Raw genomic sequence first — 15,798 nt, 5'->3', positions numbered from 1 at the left:
ATTTCCTGTTGAGAAAAAAAATGAATCCAAAAGAAAAACATGACTGGGAAAAAAATTCCACCATGAGACCTAAATTTCACTGAACTAAAACATACCCAAAATAAACTTCATTTTAGGAGTCTAGCTGTGGCATATTTTCCATCATACTAGTCCCTGGCACTTCTCAAGTGACTGGTTTCTTCATGTTATAAAATTTGAATCATCATGCCATTAAATTTCACCAGAATGACACTGATCATTTATCGATCTGCTTCTTTAATTGTCTGAAATCGCCAATGACCCCAGCAGAGAGTTTTGCCACCTTCTTTCGGTACCCTACTCCTTCCCATGCACTAGAGAGCCTTGGGAAAAACTTCAAGTGCAATTTTGGGAAATATGACACACTCTTCAGTGAGGGGCCAGCTAAAGTATCCGACCTCTCACAATGGATGACCTCCAGTAGGGCTTTGCCCGGTTGATTTTTCGAGACAACTTAGAGTAAAACCATGCCCTCAGGAAGTGACTGCTATTAAGTGGCTGAAGTTTCCTGATTCCTGAGAATTTTCCTCTGGAAGTTGGGAAATGTATTGAATTAAATACTTCTCTGCTCTTTCAAATAGAAAATAGTGAACATAATTTAACTTTTCTCAAGGGCTTGGGGTGGCCATGGTGAACTTTGGTTTTTGTGGCAGATGAAGGGGAAACTCCTTTGGTGGAGTGGACAAATACCTGCGTTTGGGGTCAGAAACCATGGCCGACTTTCTTGCTGTGTGACTTTGAACTTAGGTCTGTGCTTCAGTTGCTCTCTCTGTAACAGTAAGGTCCATAACATATCAACCCTCTGTGTGAACAAATGGGGTGGTGGGTATAAGATGCCCACCATCGTATGTGACACACTCCATACAGCTGATGTTCTGGGGTTGGCTACAAGACCTCTGGGTAGGTGTACCTGGCTCCCTCCACAGCCCCGATGAACCCACGCCAGCATGAAGCCTCCAGCTCTCCTTCGCTCCAAAAAATCATTCTCCTCACTGCTGTCAAAGGCCTCTGACTTGCTTCCATCAGTCCAAATAACCTCCGTAATTTCCTCATCGCTAACCCAGTGAACACTCAAGTCACCTTGTATCCATCTGCTTCTCCCGCACTGTGGGTTCTCGGAGGTGAAGGATATCTGGCCCTCTCCATTTTAAGAATACAGCAATGTTGCATGTCAAGCACTCACTCCAACAAAGCCTGTCAATCTCTCATCATCAGAAGCAAACGATCCCCAGAGGCACCAGAGCAATTTCCTCCAAGCCTTTCTGATAGGCTCACCACCAAATGGAATTCCAGACACGTGCAATTTTAAGAGCTACATCCAAGGTTATAAGGAGATTCAAAGTCTTTTGTGACAGATCAATGTGCTCGTAGAATCCTTATTGCAATAACACTTTGTAGCATGAATAGCGCTCTGGCTGTTAGACTGACTTAGGGAAAAAGGCAGTGGAGGGCAGGAAGAGTGTGTCCACGAAACAGGTCATAACTGCCGACCAAGGGCATCACGAGGGGTGGGGAGGGAAAGGTGTGTATATCCTGAAGACCCACCTCGGAAATCAGGGGTCGCCGCTGGCAGGTAATGGACAGCAGCTAGGTGTGTTACATGTGTGTAAGCATTTCAGAGGGTGAAGACTGCAGTGGAGACAAATGAAGCAAAGTAGAGGAACAGACTATGCTGGGGTTGCCAGGGAGAACAGGGAAGGCCTCATGGACAAGATGATATTACCTGGAGAGTCCTGAAGGGAAGGAAGGAGACAGCCATTCAGAGAAGGAGGGAAAGTGTTCTGGGAAGAAGCAAGGACTGGTACAGAGGCCCTGCAAATAGGTGTGAATGAAAAACATCGCCTGCCGTATCAGTACTCTAAGGATGCTGCAGCCATCCAGCCACTGCATCACAGCAGCCCAGGTGGTGAGCCCCCTGGGAATTCGGGACAGAAACAGGATGTCCGTCATCTAGCGGTCAGCAGCTGCAGACACCCCGATGGTGCACCCTGGGAAGACTCAGGGTGAGAAAGCACAGAATACTGGCCCCAGATGCTGAGGTGCATATCAAAGGGGTGATTTCAGTAAGCCCAGGCTCTTGCATCTTCCCATACATAGAAAAGCGCTAAATTCCTTAACTTGAGATGTCTGGTTTTCTTTAATTAGCAGTAATCTTTTGATGTTCCGACTACCTGGTCTTCATTGCAAAAACTCTTATATATCCTGATCCCCTACTTGCATCTGTGGAGCAGTCTCTCAGTTATCTGAGATGCTGTGTCCCAGGCTTAAGTCATCTGTTCTGTCCGCTGAATCAAACATAACTGTCAACTTTCAGTTTGTGCATTTTTTTTCAGTCTACATAGGAACGTGATGACTGGTGTGTGCCTGGAGCCCTGCACGGCTGGAGCTGAGGTGGCAAGAGGTGTGGTAGGAGGTAAGGTCTGAGAGGCCGGGGAGCAGATGGTGCAGGATGTGGAGACCACTGCGGGGGCCCAGATTCTCACCATGACTGAAATGGACTGTTTTGAACTGCCCTAGTTTTCTAAATGACATGTTTATTACTTGGATTTACTGAATAAAACTGCTAAACTTAACACAAAATATACGTAGTGAGAATATAATTTCATCAACAAAAAGGAACAAAAGTAATTTCAGTTGTGCTACTGGAATGCATATTTAGACATTTATAAATGAAAATACCACACCAGCAGGAGAGCCCATCTCCACTTGTGAAACATGGTTAACAAATGGTATTGGAATTTTCATTCTTTCCAGAGATACATGGCAGCGGGTATCTTAAGCCCACCTGTAGTCATGAGGGTTATTTTAAATGTTCATGCAAAATAGCCTGGGTAAAGAAGGACTTTTTAAATAATCATTAAATCCTGACTTAAAAATAAATGTTCAAACTCTACCAGTTTTATAGACAACATTTTTCAAAGGAATTATAATAAGCTTATTGACATACTCAGGACATCAATGAACACTGAGTTAATTAGACATAGCTAGATTTCTTTACACTCTAATGATATGCTTTCTTCAATAATCATTGTCTTATTACTTCCTTTTTCCTGCATACACTTATAATAGTCAAACAGAGTCTCTTTGCAGATTTCCAGTTATCCACACAGGAGGGAATACAAAGAATGATAGCAGTGGGGACCGTTATCATGACACATCTCTATTTTATGCATTAAAAAAATTCCAATCAGAAAGATTTTAGCTTCTCCTTTCCCGTGCGTAAGCCAATTAAATAACAATTGGAGACTTCTTTTGTACAGGAGTTTTAAAAGCACATTCCTTTCCTTTTAGTTATGTCAATAAAAAGAGCCTGGTCAGGGACTTCAACCCCTTCATGAACAGTTTCCTTTCCCTTCAGATTTTCTATTTAAAACGTCAACAACAGATACACTAGGAGAGGACAAGGCTCCTGTAAGGGTACCAAGGCTGCCCAAACACACCTGAGTTCCTTCAGGGCAGGGTAATGCATCTCCTACTCAATAGGACTTATGGGAGGGGGACATCTTAGATGATTTTGGTGTACTTCATGTGAAATCATACCTGTGAAAAGAAAATAAGCTATCTGGGTGACTGAGGATCACAGCCCTTTTATAAGGATGAAATCCTGCACGGGGCTGACATCTAACCACTTGGGACGCGTCAGCTAATCTGGGTGTGGTGGGGGCTCATGATGGGGGCTGCAAGAGGACATCTAAGTGAACAAATGTTCAGTGGAACATGGGGTAATTTCCTGCTGACAGCGGGGGGATTTTTTTGCCCCACCTAACAAAGGTGAACTCTGCTCTCACTCCCAGGTTCAGGGTTCCTGATGGCCAGCCCATATTAACCAACCAGTGAGTGAGTCTTGGAGGGAATCTGAATACAAAACGGAAAAAAAATTTCCATGGGACTCTACCACCTATAATGAAGACTCTTTCAAAACAGTCTCTTAACTGTGTCATCAGATTTCCAGATGTTCTCTACTCTCCGTAAAACACATTGGTAGATGCCTACAACTTAATCAGCTTTCTCCATGAGCCTGAGCCCTTCTGCTGCCTTACGTTAAGCTCTAGGACCGCGAAGAGCCAGCTGTGCTTATTAACAAATTTATTCCAATTGCTTATTGCAATTGCACAATACTTTGCAAACTGATAAAATATAAATGTGAAAAAGAGAGTTGTAATTTCTATGAAAACTAAAAAAATACTCTGGAAATACCCTAAAAAGGGATGTTGCTCAAAAAACTGCTATTGAATTCAACGTAAGGTTAACTGTAAAGGACTGGAGGAGAAAAATCTCAGATAGTCTTTAAATTTTTATTCCATTTTAAAGTATCAACAGTGATCACCACAGAAATGAATTATGGTTGTGTTTTCTGCAGATTCTGGACTCTTACTCAAAGGAAAAAACTTGGTTTGACACTAGAAGAACTGGTGAATGCATATACATGTAAAATTTTAGGGTACAATAAAACGTTAAAGAGTGCATAATTTCTGGGACGTCCCTGGTGGCGCAGTGGTTAAGAATCTGCCTACCAATGCAGGGGACACGGGTTCAATCCCGGGTCTGGGAAGATCCCACACGCCATGGAGCAACTAAGCCCATGCACCACAACTACTGAGCCTGTGCCCTAGAGCCCGTGAGTCACAACCATTGAGCCTACGTGCCACAACTACTGAAGCCCGTGCACCTAGAGCCTGTGCTCCACAGCAAGAGAAGCCATGGCAATGAGAAGCCCGCTCACCACAATGAAGAGTAGCCCCTGCTCACCACAACTAGAGAAAGCCCACGCACAGCAACAAAAGACCCAACGCAGATAAAATAAATTACTTTAAAAAAAAAAAGAGTGCATAATTTTTGATTCACTTTTAACTAACTTCTTAAGGTCATCAACATGCTACTGGCCAAGTACACATTCAATATCTTCTGCACTTTATTTGGGCAGGGTCCCTACCTGGGCTTACTGGGTGAGTCACTGCACGGGAGTTTCTGTATAGGAAGAGCTGAATGGCTGGGTGGACTTTCTGTTACAGAAGGTTGACCAAAACCGCCTGCCCTAGCTTTAGTAAGTGCTTGCGTGTGTTGTCTCACAACAGGAGGTCCCAATAAGGAACAGGGTGCTGCCACCAAAAACTAACCAGGAGAATTCGGGAGGGGCCGAAAGCAAGGAGGAGACACCAGCCCATAATATGTCCTGCCAACCTCCCAGAAACCCTCAGGCTAGACTCTATCTCGGCTGAGAGATACGAACAGCACCAGGAAGGACCCTGAGTCAGACCAAATGTGGGCATGAACAAGATGACTGGCCGGAGACAACCCGGAAACCCACCCCATCACCATAAAACCCCGGACGGGGAGCCACGGGGCAGAGCAGTCCCCCTCGGCTCCCTCACCCTCCTGTTCTCCCCCGGGCGCCCCTTCCCAATAAAGTCTTCTGCTTTGTCAGCAGGTGTGTCTCCTCGGACAATTCACTTCCGAGTGTCAGACAAGAGCCCACTCTCAGGCCCTGGAAGGGGTCCTCCTTGCAGTAACATTTCTACTCCCTTCACATGAGGGAAAAATGGTAGAAACCTCGTCCAGGGTAACCGGACGGTCAGAAAGCTTTGGAGGCACGTGGCAGTTCCACCCGTGCTGTTCTGATTTTCCAGCATATAGAATCCCAAACTTTCTAACACCCCAATAGGTATAAACGTGAGAGCTGCCCCTCACAGAAAGGAAAGCTTGCATTTGTGTTTATGGAGGATTTAAGAAAAGTATTCTGACAGCTTTCTTTGAGGGTCTGGGTCTTAATCTGACTCTATATCCTCAGCTGCAGCATTTTTCAGGGGAGATCTCCCTGTAGTACAGAAATATAACACACCAGGTGCACCCCAGTGGAGGAGGCAGTCAGTGATATTTCCACATTTAAAAAGTAGACTAAAGTTACAAAGCAGAAGAATATTCGTGTCATATATGATTACCAATTCAACAGAGTGCTATTTTTAGAACTGTGAGCCAGCCAAAAAGGTATCCGTATAGATACAGCCCTAAGGACTGATGTCACCATTGCCTTCGGAATCTCTACAGTCATTACAACAGGAATGAACAACAGGTGGGACTGATTTCAGAGACCACCGCCTTTACCCCTGCGTTTCCCTAATCATTCTCTTCCTTGCTGTGTGCAAATCTGGAGAGCATCAGATACACCAAAGCTGAAGCAGGGTGGAGCAGCTGAGAGGGCGAGGAATCCCTGTGTCAGCAACCTCCACAAAGAAAGAGTTATAGCAAAGTGAGGGCAGTCTTCCAGTCACCCAGGAGAAATAAGCATCAAAATGATCAACAGTCCCAGTGTTCTCCTTTTCTAATACAAAGAGTAACAATCTACTTAATTAAAAACAAAAACAAAAAACCACATCCACTGAAAATTCACCATGGAGGTATCCACACAAAAATGATGATACTCTAAATCAGACGTATTTTGAGTCTGGTCTGAGAGGATAACATATTTCACTAGTTACTATGCAGTATATTTTTAGCTTTAATTGTCTTTACTCTGTTTCTCAAGGGACAAGCTTGTTCCACAAGCACAGTTGCTGAAGCAAACATTTATTTTTATTGTTTCATGGGAAGCAAGCGGAAGTCCTAAGTAGCTACTGTAATTCTGTAAAATCAGCTGCCAGAGAATTTTGCTTCAATTATACCTTTGCCCCAAGCTGTGCCTTAGGGTCTGTCTTATTTTTCTGTCTGAACTTGACAGAAAATAGTCTGTTAGAATGAAACAAATTTACAAAGATACCGATATACTTCCCTCCAACCAATATTTTTCAGGCAAACTTACTGCTCTTTTCCCTCCCTTTAAGACTGCCACCTAAAATCCTGAAACACTAATTAATTATTAAAGCCAAAACACACATTACTGCTTAAATGTCCCTTGAAGGAACATGCCTTTTTAAAAAAAATTGTTGTTTTATGTTGAGCACAGTTGATTAACAATGTTGTGTTAGTTTCAGGTGTACAGCAAAATGATTCAGTTATACATATACATGTATCTATTCTTTTTCCACCTGTTTTCCCATTCAGCTTATTACAGAATATTGAGTGGAGTTCCCTGTGCTACATAGTAAATCCTTGCTGGTTTTCTGTTTTAAATACAGCAGCGTGTACATGTCAATCCCCAAACTCCCAGTCCATCCCTCCCCCCACCCTTCCCCCGTAACCCTAGTTCATTATCTAAGTCTGTGAGTCCGTTTCGGTTTTGTAAATATGTTCATTTGTATCACTTGGGGGGGCAGGGCATGCCTTTTTAAAAATGACATTTCCTCATTTCAAAAATAATACATGTTCATCGTGGAATACCTGGAGCACAAAAGAAAGTGTCAAGAAAAAAATTAAACCATAATCTCACCTCCCCGCCCCCGAGATAAGCACTATAAATACCTGCATACGCCGGCCGTTAGTGAAAACAGAGAGTTCGTCATTAAATCTTGAAAAATGTCTTTTGTTTCTTAATAAAAACTTCTTTTCCTCAATAAAAATCCCTGTTACAATTATTCCTCTTGAACTTATATTTCTTGTAATCTTTGGAAAAATATTTCATAGGGAACTTGATGTGTAGAGTTTAAAATCTTTGCCATACTGAACACTAAGTAACAGGTCCTAAAGTCTAGAAGATTTCGATTGATGAACAAATACTTACGCAGAACACTGTTCCAAAGGATAACTTTAAAAATGAGCTGAGTTACTTTAAGGATGACCTTTCCAAACTAAGCCTTGAGAGACTCCTTGCAGGGTACTGCAGTGAAATGTGTGACTTGTTTGGTACACACATTTTAGAGCATGTCCCAAAGGAGAACGGTACCAGAAAATTCAACCAAATATGGGACACACTGTAGAGGCATGAAAACCTCTTCAAAAAACTTCTGTGAGCTTCACATTATTCAATAAAAGGGAGGATCTGCCCACACTGGGAGATTCTGAAGCTGTGATTAGTGATCATGTCTCCACACGTTCCAGGTTAAATACATTTACTATCTGGGACCTTTCAGGGAAGACCATCCTGAAAGTCAGAGCTGCAATTTAAAAGAGCACCGAGGAGCAACACCGACAGCTGGGGGTAATGCAGACCTTAGATCCGAATTCCCTTTAGAAGTCACCTCCAAGGCCATGTCTGGTGTATTCTCTTCCAGTGGATGAGTACAAGGAGAGTGCCAGGGCTGTCCGTCCATATTTTAAATTCTTTACCATTTTTAAAACATTAAAAAAACATATACTGTGTATATATTTATGTATATACATACCTTATTAACATATTTCCAACATGGTAATCAAGGGGCTTCTCATTTTCTTTCTATTTAATACAATTATCAGAGTATTTTATTTCTATACTTAAAAGTCTTTATATAAATCTTCTTAGGTATTTATATAAGGAGGGAAGCCTAGGCTGAGAAGAATTCACTGGAATAAATATTCTGAGAACTTTTGAGTATGTTTTTGAGAACCAACTCCTGTTGGTCTGTCTGTATGTATTCAACTGTCACTTCACTGCATGATGTGTAGCAATGGAAAGTTTTACAAGAAAACACCAAAAGTTAGAAGCAAGGTAGACCTATAACAGACTTGAACTGAGCCAAGAGATTTGGAGTCTCAGATCTATACCACCTCCAAGGAGATGTTCACTGCCCAGAGAAATAAACAGCCTCCCAAATCTGGGAGGGGTGAGTGAAATAAACGAGGGCCTGAAAAACACAACAGCCGACACCCATCTGCTGCTTACTTGAGGGCCGTTCGGTAGTGGTAGATGGCTTCCCTGTTCCGACCCTGGTCCTTCAGGAAATTGGCGTAGTTGTAGTGAACCTTGGCATTGTGGGGCAGAGTCTGAACTCCAGACCTAAAAATTAATAAATTTTAAAGAATGAGTAACAAAGAGTACTGCTTAGGAATGCTGTCAGTTTCTTTCACGTTTTACTCAGTTTCATGACCCTGTATTTGAAATGTCCACTGCATCCATCAAAGCCGAGTCTTCCGAACTTTGTGGATTACGTGAGTTACTAAACACACTTCTGTGGAAAACAGGGAAGGCAGCGCAAAACTGTGCTCAACTAAACAAACACGCTAACTGCACAGGAAGCAGAGGTGGCAGGACGTGGTGGAGATGATTCTTTGGGGGAACAACCCCGCATGCTCAGGTGAATTCAGTTTTTTCCTTCCGTCCTTCACTTACAGCCTTCCTTTTTTTAAGAAACAAAATTGAGGTTGTTTATAAAAATAAATCATTACAAGAGCGATGACTGTAGACTGGCCTTCTTATTTTATTGGAGATAACCCCTTCCCATGTACTAAGCCAGGGCTAATGTTTTAAAAAATAAAGGCAGGTATAATTATTCTACAAGTTGCAGACAAGAAAAGGAGGTTTTGCTCAGAAAGGTTAAAAACTGTGCTTAAGTGGCGAGTGTATTAGTCCGCTTGGGCTGGTAAAACAAAATACCTGTGGAGTCCCCAAGGGTAACACTGAGGCTTTGAAGATGATGCAAGGAGCAAGATCTGTTGTCATTTGCAACTGCCTCGCAAAGCCACTCTGCACAAGATCAGACAGCTGGTAACTGGCAGGGATGGAATTCTGACTCAAGGAGTTTGCTTCTAGAGTCCTTATTCCCTCACCTGCAAGGAGGTGGTAGCAGGGGAGTGATGAAGGGAGATGCGTTTGGGGGCTACTTGGAAAGAAAACTGGAACTTACATGGGCTAAATGTGGGAGGAGGACAGGAGACGAGACAGAAGAAAGAAAGGATAACAACTATAGTTTCTGGGCAACTGTACTTTCAACACACTGCCTCGTCTAGGTGACATATTTTCATTTAATTTTTCAGTTAAAGGTAAGAACTCTAGGGGAATTCCATACAAAGTGTTAAACCTGTTAGAGAAATACGTCAGGGTATTATAACCTTTGCTGAATGCTGTGGAATTAACAGCCCCTAATGTTATAAACCAATAAAAAAATCATTTTTAATTTAAAAAGAAAGAAATAAAAATGTGCAAAGGCAAAAAAAAAAAAAAAAAAGAAAAGAAAACGGAAAAAAGCCCAGTCCCTTAGGACCAGCAAAGACTGTCCTGCTTAAAATGCACTGGCTGAGCGCTTGAGGACCTCTTCTGAGGAGAGAACTTTCAGGGAGTGTGGGAAGCTGGAGGCCAAGCCAAGGGCAACATCATGTGAAAGCAGCAGACTCTGACTTACACAAGCTGCTTCAGGACATCAAAAGCACAGCAGTAGCTCGGATGTTTGTTGTGTGTGAGGTGTGGCTGGAAACGGACTGTAGGTATGCATCAAGGGCAGTCAGACCCCAGATCCCTCTCCCTACCCTGCACATCCAGGTGACTATTTTCTCTGTTCTTTTCCATCCCAGCAAAAGACAGGACGTTTACTCTCTAGAAAAGCTGAATCAGAGAAATGCTGCAGTCAGGAACAACAGGCACAGCGGAGGGCCGGGAGAAGATGGAAATATGCATCTGAACAATGGAATCCTCCTAACCCTGTCGACCCGTGTAAAGCTCTGAACATTGGCAGCCAGGACTGGACTCCCAGGGAAGAAACTGGAGGAATCCTCTCACTGGAAACCGACTGACCCAAGACAAACGATTTACAAACGCTGCTGCATTTGGGCGCTCCAATGAAACCACTGACCTCCTTCACTTACGCTATGGTAAAGCTCACCAGCTAACACACAAAGCTAGAATTTCAATACAACATGTCAAATGGACATTACCCAAAGTACATTTAGTCACGGGGGCAGGACCAAGGTCAGAGTGATAGTAATGGCTTTAAAAAAAAATCCAATTTCTATGGAGGAAAATGTCTGATTTTTCTAACCAGAGCTAAATAGTGCATGGTACGGGGAGACTTTAAAGATAACTTTGATTTCAGCACAGATACAACCGGCATATTTATTGGAAGTGATCCTTCCTTCCGAGTGATTAGCACAGTCGCTCTGTTATGTTTCAGTCGAGCTCAGCCTGTGGAAACGCATCCTTGCTAAGACAAGGGCATTGCTCAGTGATGGCGGAGGAAGTAATAATATTTGTAGCAGGCAGGCAGGCACGGGTGGAGTAACTGAAATCCTAAAACACACTGCTTTTCCCACTGTTGTTTTTGACCTTTACGTTCCGTCTGTGATATTTTATTGCTATGTTTTTCCAGTCTCTCATTTTACAATGAACAGTTTGGGAAAAAAGGAAAATAAACAATTGACCAGAGGCAAAACCTTCCATGTCGCTCTGACTGGCCAGCTTGCCCCTGCTTCCTTGCCTCCTCAGTTTGCTTTTGGGATGCTGTGATTTAGTCATCCCAACTGTCTTAACAGAACGTGCAGCCTTACACATATTTACTCCATAAGGAAATGCAGGATTCATAAGTTACGGGGCTGGATCCCAAACCCTATTAATACCTACAACAAGGACTGTGAATAAAAGTCTCCCTTTGAACCCAGGGTCTTAATTCATACACTTTGCATTTCTCCCTCACACCTCTCATTTGCAGAAGACTTGAAAAATAAGATATCAAGCTACTTCTAGCAGGTATCTCTCCGACTCTGCAGAACATCAGTTTGTTTTGTTGGCATGACTGGAACAATAGGTCAGGAGAATCATCCCCAAACTCCTGATTAGAAAACAAACATTAAAAAAAAAAGAGTAGTGTTCAGCCAGAGGTTAGCAGGAAAGGAAAGTGAGGATGTGTGGCTCTCCTCAACGGGGACCCTGCTTAACCCGAAGTTTCCAACGCCACCCTCGGGATGGCCAGTGCTTCCAGAGGCTCGTTTTGAATCAAGCACTGAGCTAAGCGTCCGTGCCCCTGGGCTATCTCTTTCCACCCCTTCAACAACCTATCAGATGGTAGTATTATTGTACCTCCCATATTGCAGATGAGGAAAATGAAGCTCAGAGAGATTAAGACCATTTTTTAAGGTGACAGACTGAGTAAGTAGTTGAGCAAAGATTTCAGCCAAGGCCGATATAAGGTCAGAATCATTTCTGAAGTTGGTCAACATTGGATAAACCGAAAAGGTACCAGGAGATGCTAGAAACATTAGAATTTCACAGTCACGATGCTTATATTACTGGTAAACAAACTACGGCCTGATGGGCCACAGACACATCAGTGTGTTTACGTTTTCACATGGATGTCTTCAGCCTCTTTCCCGAGACAATGGCAGAGCAGCTGCAAAAGAGACCATAGGGCCCACGAAGCCTCAAATATTTACAGTCTGGCCTTTACAAAGGAATCTGCCAGTCCCTGGTTTATGTTCTCTGCCCTGGGAGGTCTGCTTATCTCTCTGGCTCAGCAATTCAGAGAGGAGGAAAGAAAAATGTGTTTCCTACAGAGAGGAGGAAGATCTAGGCCATAGATCTAGACCACCTTAACTGGTGGTCCATGAATCACGTAAATAAGGTCATGAATGGGATTCAGAGAGACCCCAAACTGGATGCAAAAGAAGATACGCTGAGATACGCTGTCTTTGTCTTTCTAAGCATTTTGAAGATTTGGGGCCATGGGAAGAAAAGATTTCATCAAATTGTGTTTGGTACTATTTACTACAAACACATATAAGCGTCTAGGCTGTCACTAGGCCCAGCTGGAGCCATGCAGTTACCCTCTCCTCAGGTTAGAGAGCAGGACAGTCTCCTGTCCTAAGAACTAAAGAAAATGTATCTTGCAGCTATGATTATGAACACTTCTCACTCTGTCTCTGTCTGTCTCTGTCTCGCTGTCTGTCTTTCTCTGTTTATACTGGGCTGAGCTTAGGTTAGAAAACACAAAGCAAAGGGGCTTCCCTGGTGGCACAGTGGTTAAGAATCCACAGGACTCGGGTTCGATCCCTGGGCCGGGAGGATCCCACATGCCTGTGCGCCACACCTACTGAGCCCACGTGCCACAACTACTGAAGCCCACACACCTAGAGCCTATGCTCTGCAACAAGAGAAGCCACTGCAATGAGACGCCCACGCACCGCAATGAAGAGTAGCCCCCACTGGCTGCAACTACCAGAAAGCCTATGCACAGCAACGAAGACCCAACGCAGCCAATAAATAAATAAATAAATTTATTAAAAAAAAAGAAAGAAAAGAGAACACAAAGCGAAAAACAGGTGTGGTGAAATTATGTATTCTTTGGCTTTTACATCAGGTTTGGATTCAAACCCTGGCTCTTCCTTTTCACAGCTATTTCGGCTTGGACACTCTCTCGCTGAGCCTCTGATGAGACCCAAGTGCTGGGTTCTTATGCTTTTGTGTGTGAGGTTTTTGCCAACAGAGGTACAAAGCTGTGAGGGGAACTTCCATCTGTACCTCCTAAAAATACATCATTCAATGGGATCTTCTTTATGAGAGGAGGCCTCAGCTGGAAACCCTGGAACTTGACTGAAATTTGGATTTTCTCTAACACAAAGGTCTGTCTTAAGATATTCTGTAAGACTGTTCGTAGTATTGCCAAGCAAAACCACTCCATATAATTCGAGAGGCCTCAATGAGACCTAGGACATATGACCTAGGACAGTTGATGGGTTTATAGTTTGGAAGAGAGGAGAAAACAGAAAAAGGGCCTCTGTCAAGGACATCACCTTATTTAGATCTACTGCAACTTTTTCTTACTTAGCTGGCCAGCTGTTGGCTTTGGCCATAATGGCTACTTCAGGTTTTCCTTATCCTTCCATACTAAGCTCAGGTCTCCCAGAGAACAGTCCCTGAAAGCTTGAGTGAGTCCTAGTCACCTGACTGTACTTATAAAGCATCTTGCTCTGTCTCTACCACCTGCTATATCATATTAAAACATGTCCATGCATCTGACTCCTAACAGACTTCAGGCTCCTCTAGTACCTCCCCTCACCACCCCCTTCTCTCTCATGTCCTAGAACACAGTGCAGAGCGATAATCTGAAAACCTTACAGAGTGTTTATCATGCTGCCCTGTGCACCTTTTACATACTCTTTTATTCTTATGGTACACCCAGAAGATAGACATTAGCAGTATTCTAAATTTTAAAAAAATTTTCTTTTTTTCCTTTTCTTAAATTTATTTTTTAATTAAAGTCTAGTTGATTTACAATGTTGTGTTAGTTTCAGGTATACAGCAAAGTGATTCAGTTACACATATATATACGTTCTTTTTCAGATTCTTTTCCATTATCGTTTATCACAGGATATTGAATATGATTCCCTGTACTATACAGTAGATCCTTGTTGGTTATCTATTTTATATATAGTAGTGTGTATATATTAATCCCAAACTCCTAAATTTTAAAATAAAGAAACTAAGGCATGGAGTGGTTAAGTAACTCACCCATGATCACACAGCTATTAAATGGTGGAACTTGAAGCAAAGCCAGAAAGTCTAATTCCAGACCCCCACCAACCGCTAATCCTATCCTGCCTCCAAGATTCTCAGTAAATGTTCAACTGATTTGAACATCACTCAGGAAAGATGAATACATATAAACATCTGGTCTCAAAGGAAAAAGAGTCAACTTAAAGTCTCAGATTCTTAAAAGTTTTCTCAGGACATAAATAAATTACAATAGGCAAAGTTTTCTAAAAACTATTGATAGCTTTGATTTACACATTACACAAAATTCCGTTTGATCACCAAAGGCCTCTCAAGGCACAAAGTCTCTTTAAGCACATATGTGGAATGGCTGTGTTTCAGAAATCAACTGTTCGCTTCCTACGTGCTTCCATCTAAAAAAACAGAAGCCTCTGCAGCCAAGGTCAATGAGCTTTCTGTTTTTCTGTTTTTCTTTTTTTAAATTGCTGGCATCAGCTGCACAGAGTTTGAACACTAACTTGTTATCCTTGAGATGAACCGCTGTCTGCCAAAATCCATCCCCAGAGTTGCACTGTTTAAGCAGTAAACATCATTAGACAACACAATCGCTCTTAGTACCTTTATTCAAGGAACAGATTTAACACAGGGCAGAACCATTTTAAAGCTTCTTATAAAAGCCCTGACTATTTAAAGTGAAAGAAAAAGTGAATCAAGCCAACAGAGACTGCGAGGAAGTTATATTCCTGAACTTCCATGCCCCTGTGGTTACAGAATGACCCCAGCAGTGGGCAGTAAGAGGGAACAAGTCCACTGTGCTCTGTGAGAACTGCACTTAAGCGGGGGCTATGACAGGGACAGAACAGAATCTGAAGCCTAAAAGTGGAAAACAATTCATAGAAAAAAATCCCCAGGGCAACAGGTCTCTACAGTACCCACTGAAGTCATGACGGTGACAGTGATAATGCTAAAGTAATAATAAACTAATAAGACGTGCATGCCAGACTCAACTTTTTCTATTAATTACAGTTCGACTGCCAAACAGCAAATCAGACATATTGTTTTAAAATAGTAGCGGAGTGCAGTGACCACCTGTCTTATTCGTTCATTCATTCATTCCTGGCAGCCCAGAGTCTGTGCCCTTTTCCAGTGCTTGGGTTCCTGTGGGGATGTCCCTCTTGCTGAGACATCCCAGTGGAAGCCCAGGGGCTCTGCCTGCCCTGACTCCCCCCATGGAAGTCAGGGGAGCGTCTCTGGCCAGTTCTGTCTTCTCAGTGCCCTGGTGGGGACAAGGGCAGACACATGACCTAAGCTCAGGCTTAGCCAGAGGGCTCTATTTTCCTAGGACTGTGATGTGAAGAGAGAAAAAACCGGGGTAAGTTTACCCTCCATTCGTCCCTTTGCAGGTGGGCAGGTCCCCTCAGGACAGGCTGTCCAGCACCTGTTTCCTGCCTGCTAACAGGCCAGCTTTTCCTCCCCTGCTCCCCAATGCTGTGTGCTCTCCTATGCTCTTCCCATGG

At 43.0% G+C, this 15,798-nt stretch overlaps 1 protein-coding gene across 6 annotated transcripts in view; it reads right to left on the bottom strand.

Annotated features, from left to right (window-relative positions):
• Positions 1 to 15,798, bottom strand: part of TMTC1 (transmembrane O-mannosyltransferase targeting cadherins 1) — a 264,322-nt gene that overhangs the window by 65,436 nt on the left and 183,088 nt on the right. For all 6 annotated transcript variants that reach the window (XM_057702301.1, XM_057702302.1, XM_057702307.1 and 3 more), the window contains one exon: positions 8,750 to 8,863. In XM_057702301.1, coding sequence (XP_057558284.1) covers positions 8,750 to 8,863 — 114 coding nt within the window. The remainder of the gene's footprint in view (positions 1 to 8,749; positions 8,864 to 15,798) is intronic.

Source organism: Hippopotamus amphibius, chromosome 12 (assembly GCF_030028045.1).
Source record: "Hippopotamus amphibius kiboko isolate mHipAmp2 chromosome 12, mHipAmp2.hap2, whole genome shotgun sequence".
Taxonomy (NCBI): Eukaryota; Metazoa; Chordata; class Mammalia; order Artiodactyla; family Hippopotamidae; genus Hippopotamus; species Hippopotamus amphibius.
This window is presented reverse-complemented; position numbering and strand designations above follow the sequence as displayed.